Below are 19,349 nucleotides of genomic sequence, written 5' to 3'. Positions count from 1 at the left end.
ACTACACTTAATGCATACACATAACTCTCCACTCCAACTTACAGCAACATTGAAAGTTCCCCGTTGTTCATGCTCAATTATCGCCACACATATGACTCTATAGGGAACGTATAATCACGTTATACGGACTTTGGGCTTTGCAGATTTCACATCCGCCGAATGCGAAGTAAGTTGACAACTTTGAATGCTTCGCTTCTAAATTCAGTTACAACAAGCGTTAATTTTGAATGTATTTAATCCCAATCAAAGTCAAAAATCATTTATTCATGTAGAACATTCTAGCTGCTTATGAACATCAAGATTTTTGTATTAATATTTTTATCCTTGCTGGTAAGTTAGGATAAAAATAGTTCAGTACATAGATTCAATTGAGAAGGACTGGCAAGAAATTCGATAGATTTTTTTTAACAGTAGTTAAAAAAAATTCTAAATATATATTTAAAAAAAAATTTTTAACAGTAGTACCAGTTTATTTGCACTTATATTCGTCTTGGTCCCCCGCCAACGTATAGCACACCCGCCTGCGCAAATGGTATACGTTGCCACCATACTAATATCATCTATATAAAAAAAAATGGCATTCCCAATGAGTTAGAATAAAAATATGACTGTTCAGAAGAATCATATACACTTAGGAATAAAATATACATAAAGATAACAAATTAAATTCTTTCTTTTCATTTTAAAGGCCTCGATGGTCTGGTAGATTAGCACACCATTTTACTTCTGATTGTCGCGGGTTCGTTTCCTCGCATTTACAGTACAAACATTTTTGTTCTTGAATATGATTGTTTGTATCGGTCTGAGTGTTTTCTATGTATATTATGTATGTAATTACTAAAAATATAGTATTTATATCAGTTGTGTAGTGGGTACTAGGGACTAAGACATATTTTTTTGTAAATATATATGTACATATTATACATAGAAAACAGAAACAATCATACTCATGAATAGAAACGTTTGTAAGGCTAGACTACCGTCAATAATGTCAGTTATTAAATTTTTAATATCTTCATGTCTGTTTAATTGATAAATATTTCTTCATCAAATACCGAGTATATACCACCCACCTCCGTTCATCCCCGTTCCGACCCCTTGCCGCCCTCAGGGTATGAGTAATTTTCAGGTTTCATTCCAGCTTGGCAGGTGTCGGAATGTTCTGAATTTTCACTGCATTTTACAGTGTTACATTACATCAGAATTTACTTTATAGTAGAGCAAAGCTTATTGTATAGTTTTTACCTGCATGCGAGATTTGTATATGATTCTTTATCTATATATACATCTTTACATAGTATAAAATGGAGTCGCTTCCGCTGTGTGTTCACTTAGATCTTTAAAACTATGCAATGGATTTTAATTCAGTTTTAGCAATAGATAGAGAGATTCAAGAGGAAGGTTTATCAACATCATCTGCTGCTTCCTTATCCCATTTAATTAGGGTCGACGTAATATATTTTTCTCTTCCATTCATGCATGTATAATATTATATATGTCAAGCTCATATGTAAATAATAAGAGCCGAGTTTCTTATTAGTTCTTATATACTGTTTATATAGATAAACCTACATGATTAAATATATAATAATTATATAGATAAACTTACAATTTTTCTCTGCACAACCTGTGGTTGACTGGGAGAAAATGCCGTAAGGCGTTAAGTCCGCCATATGTACTTTTACCTTCGTATTTTGTGCATTGAAGTTATATAAATAAATAAATTAAAGTTAATTTGTTTTGAATTCTAAAAAAGTGCTTGTTTAAAGTAATCATTCTTGAGTAGTGTACTAACGAGATATGACTAGTTCAAGAGTGCTACGTTACTAAAACAGAACTGTGCAGTGTTAACGAAAGTTTTCTCATTTCAGGTAAGTAGACCAACTAGTAGAAGGACCACAATGTAGGTAAGCAGGTAAACTTTACATCCATGTAATAAAGTTGAAAATGCAATGTGTTTTGCGTATTTTAATAATTAATATGGGATTATAATCCGGTTAAGATGAGGATGTTCACTTAATAAGCAATTTTGTATGTGAGAGGCTTATTATTTTGATATACAAGTAATATGGCACGTACATATTAAATTATAGGGTGCTTGTGTACTGCGGTTCTATCAGAGTATATAACGTGTTATGTTATAAAAATAAATCTGTACAATGACGAACTTATCTAAGTCAGGGATTTCTTTCAGTCAATTTTTAAACGGCTGAGAGGAATTGTAATGGAAATAAGGCAGAATAAACTAAACTATTTTTTTTAAAAGGAACAGTAAATGTAATTAATATCTACACAAGTACATACATGCAAATATACATAAACAAATATATGTATTAGGTGACCGGTTTTACTATATAAATTAAAGTAGTAATATCTCTATTAAAATAGGGGTTGATTGTATATTATAAATAATATATTTTTATAAATAACTTTAAATATAAAAATGTGTCCAAAAATATAATATACTTTTTTAGGTGGATTCTTATTGCACACCCTTATTCCTTAGGTATACGAAAAATAGTACATCTTTTACTCAGACCTACTGAATATAAACACAACATTTCATAAGAATCGATCAATCCATTTCGGTGCAGTTTTGTCACGAACACTGCGACACGAGAATTTTATATATTAGAAGATAATGATGATGAAGATATGTAATTCGTTCTCCGGAATGGTATAGAATGGTAACATCACGTCATCATGCAAGACCCGCGCACGATGTCGTGATGTCCGTGATGTTGTTCGCGTACGTAAGCGTTGCTTACCACTCACTATTATGATAGCACTATGCTTACCATTCAATTCACATAAAACAACAAAACTTTCATCTCAGTGTAAGAAGCAACGGTAAAAATATATGTAGGTCATTATTATAATGGAAATGCACTTAAGTGTAATGCATTCCATTTTAAGGTAGAAGCACAATTTACGTGCCACGTTGTAACGAGAACTGCTGTTTGAACACAACGAATTAATAACACAAATACGTCATACGTCATATTCGTGAACGAGTGCTGCCTGTAGTGAGTAGGTAGTAGAGTTAATTACTACGACTGATTTAATTTTATTGTGTACTGGCTGTACCAAAATAAAGAATTTTTTGTAAAAAAATAAAGAATTTTCTAAATTAAAAGTAGCCTAAGTTACTCCTTATTATATCAGCTACCTCCAATACAGGTCCCATCAAAATCGGTCCAGCCATTTCAGAGATTAGCCAGAACAAACAGAGATACAGACAGACAAAAATTGTAAAACATGTTATTTTGGTGTATGTATTTATATTCATATGTATGTAGTAAAAAACGGTTATTTCAATATTACAAACAGACACTCCAATTTTATTTATATGTATAGATTTAATATTAGACCTTAATAAATTAGTTTTAAGTTTATTCGAATTAAGGATTTTCTATTCTTGTATGCTTCTGAGACATGGACCTGGTAATCGCACGTAAAATCCAAAATAGATGCTTTCGAGATGTGGTGCACCACGTGACCCGTTGATAACCAGATAATTTGGAAAAATGTATAATAGTAGACCACGTGGACTGAAGAACGGGCAGAGGTAGGGCACCTGCACGTTGGACTGATCCTGTACGAGAGGCCGTCAAACGAAATATACAATCGGCGATCCACTTACTACAGGATAGAGCCAAACTTTCCAACCAAAACTCTCCAAGTTTTGGTTGGAACAAGCATTCCTGGTGGTCACGACCCTCAGTCTTGATGAATCGACAAAGAAGAATTCTATTCTACTCTAAATATTAGCATATATAAAACTGGACTGAGCTACCTCCAAAGATTTTCTCGAAAGACTAAAGCATTAGGTTTTTCAGAAAGGTTTTTTAATGGTCGGTAAAGCGCACGTGACACCCCTGGTGTTTCAGTCGTCCATAGACTATGTTTACCAACAGATGTGGCGTATTTCATCGTAGTAAAAAAAAATACATCCACTGTGTGGTTGTCAAATCACAGAGGCCATCAATAATAATATCATATTAATAACCCAGTACAACTCATACAGCGCCATCTAGTCACTAAATAAGCATACTTTGTATTATGGGTCTAGACAATGTATAATTATTAATTTAAACTTTCTGCAGTCTTTTTTACGCCACTGCATTCATGAAGAGGGGTAAGTTGTAGCTACTATTAATATACGGTAAAAGTTCTTAAAGTTTTGTTTAAGTAAACCAAATGTACTTTGATACAGGTTAAACAATTTAGTATACAAATATATTATTATTATGATATGGTATTCAAGCCAGTGAAAACTAGCTATATCCGGTTATATCCGGTCCGGAAGTTCCGTCGCGTCCGCTGTGCCAATAATATTTGATGCGACGAGGATCCCGTCTTGAATTTTTAGTAGAAAGTACTCTCGCAAACTGAAGACTTAATAAAATATTGTACCAGACGAGTTTCTTGCCTGTTAAGTATCTAGTTAAACTGGACGGTACGTACAGTATTAGCAAAAACGTTGACGTGCAAGTGGTAAAAAATGTCCTGTATAAATTATAGACTGAAAGCAAGGAAGACATATTTTCTCTTTATTTTTCTTACACAGAGATGCTTCCAGTAGCGGTGGTCAGGTTTCCGCTCTGAATATTTGTGGTCTCACACATGCTGAATTAGACCAAATAATATACATTCATTAAATATATGTAGTTCCTCTGTGGTTCATAATATGCATCTGGGCGACAAAGCTTTGCTTGGCATTTCTTTTTGTACAAATAAGTGAGATATACAGCTTTTAACCCCGTGTAAACTGGCTATATCCAGTTATATCCGGTCCGGAAGTCCCGGTGCCCCGTCTTGTCTACTATGCCAATATTATTTGACGTGACGAGGATCCTATCTTAAAATTTTAGTTGTAAGTTCTCTCGTAAAATATAGATGGTATTTATGTAATCAGTCACTACGACAGCTGATCATGATGATGCTATTAATTTTAACAATAGCAGCACGAGCCGGTTTCGCTTTACGTATTTTAATTATTTGGAGCTGGAGCTATGGCCGAGGATAAACTAGTAAAGAAAACTCAAAATATAAATAAACCTTATTTTAACCGACTTCAAAAAATGAAAAAACACAATTGGTGACAATGTCCGTCCATGTTATATTATCATAGCTGGACATTTGATAAATAAAATTCGTGTCTTAGTACTAAAATTGAAATGTGCGGCAACAATTCTGATACTGAGACCCATAACCTGAGTAATACCTTCAGAATTTGTTAGATTCCCAGATTTATTGATTTTTAATGAGATGTTTGAGAATCCTACAAACCTTTGTATACATATATGCTTCCCTATACTTAAATAAAAACAGATCTTTTCTCAATTACACTTATACTAACTTACATTATGATCATTCTCACAATAAACCAGTAGATTTATGTATTTTGTCGTAAAACAGGAATGCGTTTTAGAATTTAAAACGTACGTGCAAATAAAGTTTAGTGTGTGATCGTGGAGTAACGGCAGTAAGAATTGTAACCCATAAAATGCACCGCCAATATCATACCATAAAGTTTTATGAACCATTTTATGATTGAATATATCGATATGGGGTTTATCTTTAGATTGGTGTGCTATGCAAAAAATTGATACGAATTTAGTAGTAATACATGAAAAATATTTATCTGCATGTGAAATATAATATTTTAGTACAGCAAGTTTATCTTATATACTTTATATATATAAAAATAGAATGACGTTTGTTTGTGTCGCTGAAACTCGAGAACGGCCGATGACGACTCAGAATTATTGAAATTAAAATTACAGTCGAGTGCTGATAAACTTGTGAACATATAACACTTAAAATTGTATTTCCTATTCATACTGCCATTTTTAATACAACTATTGGTCGCCAAGTGTTTAAATTCGACCATAATTAATTTAACAGTCATTAAGACCATAGACAAACAATATTAATTTCTCAATTTGACCGCAGATTTTAATAAAAGAGTGTGTATATCATAAAACATGGTAGCGAGTGTAATGTTTTTTTTTATTTTATTAAAGTATTATATTTATTAATATTATATTTTATATGCATAATTAAATAAAATATTAAAATTTCGTAAAACGGTGTACAAAGTTTTTGCTTCATGTATTAATGTATTACAATAAATATTGTGTACTTTTAATTTTAAATACAATTTATTCTCGTTAAAATCCAAATTGTCCTTTTATTTAAAAATAAGCCTATTGTCACAGTATCTCTGGAGCGGATAATGCTCGTTATCCAAAGTTCAATGGATTCCATCTTGCTGATAGCCTTTATTAGATTTTGAGATTAATGGCTCCATTTATAGGGTCTAAAATGATTTCTTTATTCACTTCGACTGATTTTAATACTTCAAATATGAAACGGGAATTCGTGAAAATTATAATATTCTCATTTTCGATAATAATTCTCGGAATTTTAGGTGAAATATCGTAATTGCCTGTTTGCGAAGTTGCTGTCTACTTTTGTTTTAAAAAATATTTGGTGGTGGATTTTTAAAATGTATAGTTATCGAACTAACACTATTATAATTTAATAATAGTATAACAATAATCATCTCGGGACAATTCACACAGCGCTATTTAGTCCTAAGTTAAGTTGCCTAAAGCTTGTCCTATGGGTACTAGATACAAATACATAGATTTTGTAAATTTTTTCGTAAATATATACATAGAAAACACCCAGACTAAAACAAACAATCATACTTATGAATATAAATTTGTTTTTTCGTGTACTACAGTCTGTCACAATTGAACATTATTATGTTTGTTGGATTGTCTCGTATGTGAATTGTTCAGATCTACCGAAATATATATATATATATATATAACAAAATACCTAAAAAAGGCGAAGGTAGAATATGTAACTCCAATTTTATACATAGCATGTTTGTCATCGTAAAGCGTACAGTTTGGTGGGTAGAGAACAGATTCAGCATTTGCTAACATTGCTCCATATTTCACGGTTTATGGCACACGCGCCGCTGCCCATTAATATTACAGGATACAGCTTAAATTAATAAGCATACAGGTCCGTTGTACTGGCAGTAGGAAACTGGTCAGGGATGCCAAACGTAGCAGGACTCCCGGAAAATACAATATTATTCGCTACGAAGACATTTTCCTTCTCGTCTCGTACTTATCTTACTAATATCAATTATGTTATCTGTGCTAATATTATAAACGAAGTTTGTCAGTGTGGATGGATGGATGTTTGTTAATCTTTCACGCAAAAACTACTGAATAGATTTTAATGAAACTTTACATATAAAATATAGATATAATTATACATTAGAGAACAAATGTATCATGAAGACAGCTAAATTAGACAGGATAAATCTACCCATAGAGTAGATACTAAAATAATTCAGATGCACATATTGTATCTGATATATTTTAGTATCTACTCTATTTTCTTAGTTTAATAATGAATTTATTAAAAAAATATTCTACGATATTTTAATGTACAAAAATTCATCGAAACACTATAAGAGGTTAAAGAGAATTTAGAACAAATTTAGATGATATGCGAGAATTTATTATTATTTACCTATATCGTTTTATTTTTCACGAAAATAAGTGTTTTCGTGTTGGCAACCCTGAAACTGGTTTACTGAATCGTATATAAAGTTTATCTGGTGTATGTCTTTATATACGAATGTACGAATTCGTCCTAGGTGGACTGTATACAAGGTGATCTGCGTGGGCACCTCTGTCAAACATACATATTTCAGCCGCCAATAGAATATGCTTTATTTGTAACATACAATGAAGAAAAGACATAAAAATATATTAAATAACACATGTATAATAAATACTAACAATAAGGTAAATTCATCGTTAAAAATCACTCATATTATTAAACCTGTTTTTAGGACTTATGAAATGTACATATATATATATATATATTTAGTACAGAAGAGTTTATCGTTTAAAGTACAAGTAATAGGATAACGAAATAAATGACTGCTACAATAGAAATCGCACAAAAGAACTCTTCGCATTCATTCGTTCAATTGTTCGTTCAATTCATTCGTTCTTTACAATCGCCTAAGTGTCTATTATTGCTCTTCGTGTTAAGAAAACTATGTCCAATCTGTACTAATATTATAGACTATAAAAAATATTTTTTATAGCATTGCTTTGGCTCTGACTAAGGGGTGAATGGGAATTAGTAATGTGGATTAATAACGGGATCAAAGTACCATGTCAGCTTGACTTACAAGTGGTTCCTCTGGACACCATCGTTATAAGTCCCTGATGAATACGCCACTGTGATAACTGATTCCACCTCATTCTCATCTTATTTTCTACTGGTGCCCTGCCAGCGTATACCATTAGCGCAGGCATGCATTGGGTGCATTCTATTGTCGTCAATTATGAATTAAGAAATTTCCCTGACTATCTCATTTTAGTAATAGTCGTAACGGTATGTTAATAAACTTATTTGTTACATAGACATCCATTTATTATTTAAAAAGAAAACAATTTTATAGAATCTCTAAAATGTTTTTTAACAGATTCGCAGAATTATAATAATTAACCTGCTGTATTTCCTTAATAATTTCAAAATGTTCAGGCATAATAAAAGATAATTCCATAGCTATACTTCAATCGAAAGAATCAGGAGCCATTTGTATTCTGTGGTTTGCGTCAAAGCATTTTCCCTCGCGAGTTTTGGCGAAACAATTTCTTAATTATCATGTTAATTGGGACGTACGTAGGTCTCCGTACTGATGGAATTAATATACACAACGAATTTGACAAAACAGGAAATTTGTAAAACAAAGGTTAGTCAGGTAAATATATATATATTTCAGGTCTTGAAATTTTATTTATTTTAAATCCTGCGTGGATTTAAAATAAATCAAATAAAATAGCTAAAGTTACATTAGCCGTCTGTAGTGAAATTTCTATTAGCAAGAACAAATAGATAGAATCTACTAATCTCAGTTTTATTTTTTATGCAACTTAATTTAGGTTTGAAAATAAAATATAATAAATTAACCTGTCGATGATTCTCGTCATCGACAGGTCAATTCATCCCCACACGCTGAAACGTAAATGGTCTCGGACAGTGCGGTTTCAGAGAAGCTTCCTCCAGCATACACTTAGATTGTAGAATGAACTACCTGCCTAGGCTTTCTATAGAGATTATAGCATGGTGTTTTTCAAGAAGAATAAATTAAGGTTTCTTATAGGTCGGCAACGCGCACGTGACACCTCTGGTGTTTCAAGCGTCTATATGGTATGGAACCATTTATCATCAGATGTGTCGTATGCTTGATTATATAGAAAAATAATCCCGTCATTGTAAGTCACTCCGTCCAGCGTAGCTGCTCAGTTTCGCCTTCTTCCGTTTCCGTCCCGCTACAACTGTGGTTTTGTCACCTAATGGGTCAGGTGTACTCGTTGGTATAAGGGTTGCTAAGTAGTCAAACAAAGGTCTCCTTGTCGTGGTCGTTGTTCTCTTCCTTCCGCGGTAGTAGCCCGGCATCTGTACATAATGCAAAACGTCGCTAAAAATGAGCGAAGCAGTATATTACCATTCAATTTCCGTAGCTGAATGATAGGTTGTTTTTATTAAATGCAAGGTGCGTGAGACCAGTCTTGACGGTTTAGCACACCGCCTTACTTTCGATGGTCGCGGGTTCGATTCCTCGCATGGTATAAATGTTTTTATTAATGAGTATGTATTTACAAAAAAAAAAAATATAATATGTAATAATAATAAATATTTATGTATTTGTATCTGTTGTCTAGTACCCATAACACAAACTCTGATTTGCTTGGGACTAGATGGCACTGCGATGTGAATTTTCTTGAGATATTATTATATACTACTAGCTGTTCCCGCGACTTCGACCGCGTGGAATTTAACTTTATTTTTCTAAAATAAAAGTAGCCTAAGTTACTCCTTATTACATCAGCTACCTGACAAAAAAAGCCCCGGTAAAGTCGGTCCAACCATTTCTGAGATTAGCCGGACCAAACAGACAGACAAACAAAAACTGTAAAAAAAATATTTGGTGTATATACCGTATTTATATTCATATGCATGTAGTAAAAAACGGTTATTACTTACCTTATCATATTGGTAAATAATATATACATTTACCTATATGGTAAGTTGTATACATGAACATCATCATGGATATTTCGAAATATACTGTGTTGATACTATGCCATTTTAATTTCTATCTATTTGAAATAAATATTTGCATAATCAAAGCCCAGAAACAAAGGTTGAGAAGCGAGCAATAATTAGATAGAACTTTGTCAAAATCTTTCTCCAGTAAAAGACTATGTAATATTACGAAAATCCCTGAAATCTCTAGAAATATATCACGAATATAATAATGCATACATACAGTTTCATTGATGGTTTCTATCCAATCGGCATAAGCTCCCACGAGAGTAAACACAGTGGGCGCATTCGGGTATCCGCAAACAGCTGGACCAAATGAAATTATGCCAACGAGTCTGCCAGCCAAAATGACCGGACCACCCGCGTCGTGCTGTATTAATATTTAAATAAATAAAAAGATGGTATGGTATAGTCACTATTAGTAGTTATGACGTAGTAGAGTGGATTCAGTAGTCGTGTTCACTAAAATATGGTCGAGCGCAGTGATGGCTGGCTCATACGTCATACTAGTGAACGAGTGCTGCTTATAGGGACTGGTCTGCTCTTATCACTACGACTGTTTCGTGTGTCTAATGTCTGACCCTAATGAATTCGCGCTAGTTGGTAGTTTATATTCACACGTGTCGAATTAAAAGTGTTAAGTTACAATTATTATAAATAAGAGAAGATTATATAAAAAAGCAACACGCAAGTTTCTCGTCCGTTCTTTTTGTGATGAAACAGCTTTCCGAATGAGCGGTAGATTAAAAGAATGATAACTATGACTATTCAAAAGTGCTTAAATTAAGTTTGTCTCAATAAATGATTTTCTATTCTATTCTAATATATAAGTTATTATATATTACTGTGAAGTTCCATCAAAATCCGTAGTATATATGTCGGTAGTTCTGAAAGAGTAACAAACATCCATCCATATATACTGACAAATTTTCGCGTTCGTAATATTAGTGTAAGACCTTGTAACAAACGAACTTACATCGCACGCTCCCTCGCCAGTCGTCAGTGTACCAGCGCAGAACATCGTTGACGTTATAAATTTACTAGAACATAAAAGATAACGCTAATATATTATTCACGACATTCCAAGGCATAAATCATGAATAAAAATATCTCTTGAAATGCTTTATAAAGAATACGTGAGATTAATTATGAAATGGATACAGTTGGTATTAGATATGATGGATCTAGATTACACAGTTATAAAAAATTGTTGAATTATAAATTAGATTATTAGAGAAATTTCGTTTTTCATTCTAAAATAACACTATATGTAGTCTCTTTAATAAATAGATTTTCACGAAATTAAGAATGTGTATTTATATGTACATAAGAAAACTAGAAGCGAATGCGTGATATGCGCATATGAGCTCGTGAGCGCGTTTCACGCATTCTAGAATCGCGCATGCTTTAGCTTTTTGTAATAATTAATTATCATTGCAAAATGGCAGATATCTGACTATGAAACAAAGACATAGTTATTGATAATTTGTAAATCTGAAACCTGTCTTTGGAAACTAAATCTGTGTAATATTATGTAAAATTTTAAAAGAAAATGAAATGGCACTTAACATTTCCCCAATCATGCGCGTAGGTCTGAACACAATGTATACTCACGGTTGCGTACGCTGTCTTTCCCGCGATAAATCGCGCGTAGACGAATATGTCGTGTAAAGGCAGTAGGTATATTTATTTACTTACTAGGTATCCAGGCAAACGTTGTTTTGCCATATAAATTAATAACACTTTAAAAAAATGAGGGTTGGTGATAGAAGGGTAAAAACTTAGGGTTGTATGTATTTTTTAATAATGCAGAATACTAAAATAAAAAAAAAATACCCAAAAAATAAAAAAAATAATGTTAGGAGTGGACAACCCTTATCACTTAGGGTTATGAAAAATAGATAGTAGCCGATTCTCAGACCTACTGAATATGCATACAAAATTTCATAAAAATCAGTCAAGCCGTTTCAGAGGAGTATAGTAACTAACATTGTGACACGAGAATTTTATATATAAAATTATTTATTAACTCTCTTTATTGCACTAGAAATAAATTACAAAGAACATAAATAGAAGTAATAAGGTCCAAAGGTGGTGTTATCGCGTAGGCAATCTCTTCCAGACAACCTTTGTTTAGAGGAGAGAAGACAGAAAGTGGTAGATGGTGCAAGAATGGACTGAAATAAAAAAAGACATAACAATGTTATATTGAGTGGGAGTCACATTCAGCGATATCAGTAGTTTTTAACTTTGAAGATATGTAAATCTTATGTATAAAATTCTCGTGTCACAGTTTTCGTTCCCATACTCCTCCGAAACGGCTTGATCGATTCTCATGAAATTTTGTGAACGTATTGAGTAGGTCTGAGAATCGGCCAACATATATTTTTCATCCCCCTAAATGTTAGGGGTAGTCCACCCCTAAATGTTTTTTTATTTTAAGGCAAAACAACGTTTGCCGGTACAGCTAGTATAGTATAAAAGTTTATTTTACACCCTACTGATACTGATGTAGTGCTGAATATACGTCTTTTATTATTATTAATTACTAACTCTCCATAAACTTCTTTGCAGAAGGTATTAGGATATACCGGTAGAAATTTCCGCTGTAAAAATATTGGTTCGTATGCCAATTTTTGCGAGATCTGAAAACAATGAATAAATCGTCCGTTTAATTTTTATTGGATTTCTGTTTTTTCTTGTTTTGTTTCGATATTCCATATGGTTATATATGTAATATCGAATAGAAATCAATAAACATATATCCCATTCAAAAAACTTTACGAAAATTGACCAATACGCCGGCTATTATAGAGCCTTTATTAAAAAACCTTGTTTCAGTCATAAATAATTCAATTATTATCTCCAGCAAAGTAAAAGGAATCCTTGTGTATGGGCCGAAAAACTTTGTTTGAATGAACGTGAATATTTTAATTTCCTTCCCTCGGGAGCGGTATATTTTTCCGTAGAAACAAACCTCTGTTCGTTCTTATTATGTTAGCGCTTTGTTAGCGAATTTTTATGGAGAACACTTTAATAGTTCACTCGTTCAAAGACTCACTTTGATTTAATTAATGCAATATTCAAGTTTAATGCCATTAAATTACATTTCAAAGTTGTTTCTGTAGGTATCTCTATCAATTTTTTTATGTATATATAGAACAAATCGTCGAGAGAGGTAAATACCTTTATCTGCCATAAAATTATTCGTGTTAAGACCCGGTTAATAATTTAAATAATGTGCATTAAATACGAAAGTTTAAAAATAACTATATATAACAAAGCTGATTATATTGAACAACTAGGGAAACCTGTATCGCGGGAGCCCACAAAAGAATTGCTGTATCATTAGAATCTGCACTACAGCAGACTCTAATGATGTCTCAAATCTACTCTATTCACTGATCTGTCATAGTTTATAACATCTGGCAATTCTTTTGTGGACTCCTGCGATATAGGTTCGCTTTTGAAGTGCCATCTAACCCTAAGCTAAGCAGAGCTTGTGTTATGGAACCTAAGCAAGTGATATAAATACATAGATTCATTTTTTGTAAATATTTATTTAATACATATAGAAAACACCCAGACCGAAAATAATCATACCCATGAATATATATTTATTTATAGAGGAATCGAATCGACTATGAGGAAGTAAAGCGATCTGTTAAACAGCGAGACAACAGACGTCAGTCGAAAATATGACGTCGAATATCATACCTTTGTGACTCCCCATCCAAGTAGTAATATTTCGGCTGTAGCTGGCAGGCCATAAGGATTGTGGGATATCGGAATGATTTTTGGTATCCGATGATAGTTGAAGCGTAAATGATACCGCAGTCGAATTACAGCTATGTTATTACTGAGTGTCCGTGGATTGTAACTAGGATGAAAGTATACCTGATAAAGATAGAAAATAATATTATTTCTGTAAAGAGGGACATTTTGATCTGCGATTTTAAGGTGCAATTCTGTTGAAACATGATTATGGTATTGTAATTTCGTGATGATGACGTTTTAGTCCTCTATGTAATGGATGCATTAGTGGCCAGAAGTATCCAAAACGATTAAATGATTTCAAATTTCAATCATTGCATTTTAATATTACTTTATTTATATATTACTACTACTATTATATAATATGTAAAATCAAAATCAAAATTAATTTATTCATGTTTGATATTTTAGCCGCTTATGAACGTCAAGTTTTTTGTGTTAACATTTTTCCCCCACCGTTTAAAACAGTGAAATTACAGGATAAGAAGCATGGCATCTAAGTCCTCGGAAATGACAATGCAGGAGTGTGTGACATGATTGAATGATTTCTCTAGAGCTGATCACATATATAGGCGAAGGTTACCACTTACCATCAGCTGTGTGGTCAGTTTATTTGCTATTCAATTACATGCAAAATTATCAAGGACCTTGATTCAACCCAATACTAAATTAGATAAATTTTATACTGAATTATTGACCTCTAAAGCATCTACGAGTTCTCCTCCTATCCTGCTGTGATTGCTGCCTACTCTGACAGCCAAATTTTTAGGATTCTCACGATAAAAGCGGTTGTTGTGCATCCTATAAAAGAATATATGTTTATTGAAATAAATTATGGATTATAATATAAGTAAATACAAATTATAACAATAATCACATCGCAGAAAAACTCAAACAGCTTCATCTAGTCCTAAGCTAAGTAACTTATGTTATGGCTACTATTCCACGGATATAAATAGTTAGATATATTTTTTTGTAAATACATTCGGTGATAGGGTCAGACCTTTTACAGCTTCAGTGAATCATAGGGGGCGAGTGCAGATGGCACTCCAAACCCGCGTAAGGACCTATGGAGCAGCTGAATGGCAACTCTTGCATAACGGATACGATTTTAGTCTGAAGACACCGCTAGTGTTTCGAACCTCGACTCAGGTCGTCGTAATTTCGATCCCCATTTGAATTGGATAGGAATTGATCAGAGGATCGATCGTGGAGAGGAGGAAGAAGGATATCGAAAAATCAGTGATGTCTGTAATATTGTTCATGTATATAGACGACAGCTATCGCTTACCTGTTTGTTATACTAATTATATAAAAAAAACTAGCGTTTTATTGGTCTAAGGTAACCTTTTAAATATACCTGGTAAACAAAACAGAGTCTTACACCTATATAATTTAAAACTCCTTTTCAGCGACAGCTTTCATAAAATATTTTACCTGTCATATTTATATCATGACCTACAAAAAGTTCTAAAGTTTGGAAACAATGCGGATCATTGTTAGTAACAAGTTCGAGCCATTACTCAATTTAGATTGAAGATTACGAACTATCATTAGCAAGTTGTGAAGTTGGTACACTTGAAATGAATTAAAATTAATTGTTATCTATATTGTAACATTTAATTATTAACTTTCGTCTTAGTAACAATGTAATAGTAAAATTAATTTAACTAGTTACGTTGTGTGAAATATCCAGGCTAAATAGTAATCTCCACCTAAGGAGAGTTAGTGTTATAAGAACTAGACAATTCATAGATATACTATATGATACACATTTTTTCTCAGGCTGATACAAAAATCATACCCATGTATACAAATGTTTGCGTGCGAGGATTCGAACCTCCGACCATCGGAGTAAAACGGTGTGATAAACAGCTATACCACCGAGGCTATCAATTCATATCGTTATTTATTAATAATATTTATTTAGCAATTATCATTAGATAGTATAAAACAAAATCGCTGTCGCTGTCTGTGCCTATGTATGCTTAAATCTTTAAAACTACGCAACGAATTTTGAAGCGGTATAATGATATAAACACAAGAGTTTCTGAGTATGGATGGATGGATGTTTGTTTGTTTTTTCACGCAAAAAGTACTCAATGGATTTTAATGAAACTTTACAATAATATAGCTTATACATCAGAATAACTCATGGGCTATAAATTTCTAGAAGAAGAGTATCCATATACATTTGAGAGTCCGTATGTTTGTCTGCCTGCTTGTAAACTTTTGATTTTTAAACTGCTGAACTGATTTTAACTACACAAGCCCTTCCTACGCTGTACACATAATGCCTTAAGGGATGTAATAATTATTTATTTTCTTTTTCAGGTAAGTAATTGAAATCTACTAAACTATTTACTGGTAAGTTAACTATAACTGTGGTATGCTGCAAGAAGTCAAAGGTTGAGAATGGTTCGGGAACCATTTATATATGGGGGATGCCAATATACAACTATAAATAGCTATGTAATATTATATTATCTGTGAAACAGCCAAAATAATTATTATACGAAGGTGAAGCTAATACAATTAAATTAACAAGAAAAATTAAAGTTTATGTCGAGTCATCTACAAGAAAAACTCAAGTAGTAAAAAACGGTTATTTCAATGTTACAAACAGACACTGAAATAAAATTATTTATATGTATAGATTGTTACAAGTGCAATAAAGTATATAAGTAGTCTCGTCGCCGAACAGTTACCATTAGGCTTCCAAGCTATATCCGAACTTTATTCATTGCGTGACGATGCCTCGTTCAGAGCCGAAACACGTGTCAATATGAGGGTAGACTCAATAACGGTCGGAATTTGAGATAGAGAAGCTCACAACGCTTCCAGTAGCGGTGATCAAGTTTCCTCATAGAATATTTGTGATCTCTTACAGGCTAATAGTACCTTCATTATCTATACATCTATACATATAAATAAAATTGAAGTGTCTGTTTGTAGTATTGAAATAACCGTCTTTTACTACATGCATATGAATATAAGTACTGTACATATACCAAAACCACTTTTTACAATTTTTGTCTGTTTGTCTGTCGGTCTGTTTATTCCGGTTAATCTCTGAAATGGCTGAACCAATTTTGACGGGATTTGTATTGGCAGATAGCTGATGTAATAAGGAGTAACTTATGCTACTTTTATTTTAGAAATTTAAAGTTAAATTCCACGCGGACGAAGTCGCGGGTCCAGCTAGTACAAAATAAAATAAGTGAACACTATAATAAGTCCAGTGAGTAATCGTCAAAAAATGTATGCTATATTCGTGTTTCTAAAGCATGACTTAAAAACCATACATACACCATGACTGAAGATTTTAGAAACTCTGTATCAAGCAACTGTGTAGTCCGCTTTTGAAAACGTTGACGCATTATTATTGAAAATTTGTACTTACAACTGCAAGCAAGATGCTGATGTCAACACCAGGTCATGCCAATATATGGACCCTCCACACCAAAACCGTCCCATTACGTGAACAGATACCATGAATGGATAATATCGGATGGTGGTCCGTTCACCTTTAAATATGCGGCGACCATCGTGTTGATGGTACTCTTTTAGATGTTCAAGTTCACCTTGAGGATCTAAGCAAATCATTTACAAATTAAAAATCATTAACAGTCAACGAGCAGTTTTCATTTAGTATCTAAACTAGTATTCTGTTAATATTATCTGTCTGTCTTAATTTTTATTACGTTATTATCTTATGAACTTTATTCATTATTCAAAATAATTAGGTACATCCTGACTTTGCCCAATTGATTATTATTAATCTATTTATAGGTCTCTCTACTGCTTTTGATTATATTTATTGTTATGAAAATTTCGACGGCGAAATATTTTTGAAACTTGGTATTTTTTAAGTTATAAATTAAAACTAAAATAATACTCTTTCAAAATATCAGACTATACTCGTCTATAACGGTGATCTTACTTTCTTGAAATTAAAACCACGTTATTAGGGATATATATATATAAATAGAAATATCAGAGAAGTACAATGGTTAAATTAAAATTAGTAAACATTGAATATTATACTCACTACTTAAATTATTAACCGGGTCTTAACACGAATAAATTTATGGCAAATAAAGGTATTTACCTATCTCGACGTTTCGACTAGGTTGCACTTGCCGTGGTCATTATTATTATTATTCATAATAACTTAAATAATGTATATTAAACATGAAAGTTTAAAAATAACTATTATACTAACCCCAATACATACTGGCATTCCGTTTAAAATCGTATTTATGATTATCATTTGGAACTTCTGCAATAAGTTTGTCGACAACCATATTAACGCCGTCATTGTCATCAAGATCATCTAAATGGTCTTCTCCCATCATTTTTCTTGCAGATGCTTTTATATTACTATCTTCTGCTTTGTCTGCTAGTATTTTTAATATATCATCTCTATTCATTTTTTCTTTCAACTTCAAATAAAGACTCTTCGGATCATTCTCCGTTAAAAATTTAAAATGATCCTCTTCTATTAATGCCTTATAGAAGTTAGTTTCGTTTAAATCTGTTTCTTTAGTTGTATTAGTTAGTATTTGTGAATAAATATCTTTATTGACTACATAATTATTGATTTTGTTTAATTTGTCTTTCAGTTCGTTTATTCGAGTATTATTTTCTTCGTCGACACATATAATTGAAACTAATGCTTCCGCTATATCATTAGGATCAATAGTTTTATCTACTTCACTTGTATCAATATCAGCTTTGGATATTATAAAAGAATGCAAAACAAGTAATAATATTTTATAAAACATTACACAAATGATATTGCTAACATGGCCACTTCAAAACTAGACGGTATCAACAATCAGTTGTTATTGTATTTCCACGAACAAGATTTTATTGTGAATTTATTTAGATTTGTATGTTGTAATATTACTTTTTATAACTGTTATGGTTAGATTTTACGTAGTTGAAATATTTTATTTGTTTCGGGTTAAAATATATTACTTACTCCTTTTATCAAACGTAATGAAAACTAAGAGAGTTCTTAGTTTTATAGTATTACATAATTGTGTGTTATATAACGTATTTTCGTCAAATATCATGTTATATATTCGGGAATTGATTATGATTTTTATTTAACCCTTTCTACTTATATATTGGTTTTGTTACATTTTTTTTGTTGAACATTCTTAAATCATATTTTTTATACCTTATTTATTGTTGGGTATACAATTTACTAATGCCTATTTAAGTTAATTGGAATACTTCAATGTGTATGCAATTTATGTATATAACAATTTCTATTGTCCGCCCTTTTCCAATAAATCGAACATTAACGTACACATAATAGAAAAAAATGCGCAAGTTCAGATCTAATCAGTGTAGCTATCTACTTGTATATTTGTATTAAAAATGCTATTCAATATGACCACGAC

At 32.2% G+C, this 19,349-nt stretch overlaps 1 protein-coding gene across 1 annotated transcript; it reads right to left on the bottom strand.

The window, feature by feature from the left end:
* Positions 1-381: 381 nt before the first annotated feature.
* On the bottom strand, positions 382-18,722 carry LOC131854204 (prostasin-like; the record flags this gene model as incomplete). The annotated part of the gene is made up of 9 exons (XM_059205334.1): positions 18,161-18,722; positions 17,339-17,528; positions 14,634-14,736; positions 13,879-14,058; positions 12,715-12,806; positions 11,138-11,201; positions 10,385-10,531; positions 9,437-9,510; positions 382-397 (listed from the first exon to the last, which is right to left on the bottom strand). Coding segments are annotated over exons 1-9 (1,428 nt in total), but the record flags the coding sequence as incomplete, so codon positions are not given.
* Positions 18,723-19,349: the final 627 nt, after the last annotated feature.

Source organism: Achroia grisella, unplaced genomic scaffold (genome assembly GCF_030625045.1).
Source record: "Achroia grisella isolate CSIRO2021 unplaced genomic scaffold, CSIRO_AGI_Agris_v1 utg971, whole genome shotgun sequence".
Lineage (NCBI taxonomy): Eukaryota > Metazoa > Arthropoda > Insecta > Lepidoptera > Pyralidae > Achroia > Achroia grisella.
Note: the sequence above shows the minus strand (reverse complement) of the source record. Positions and strands in the feature narration are given on the sequence as shown.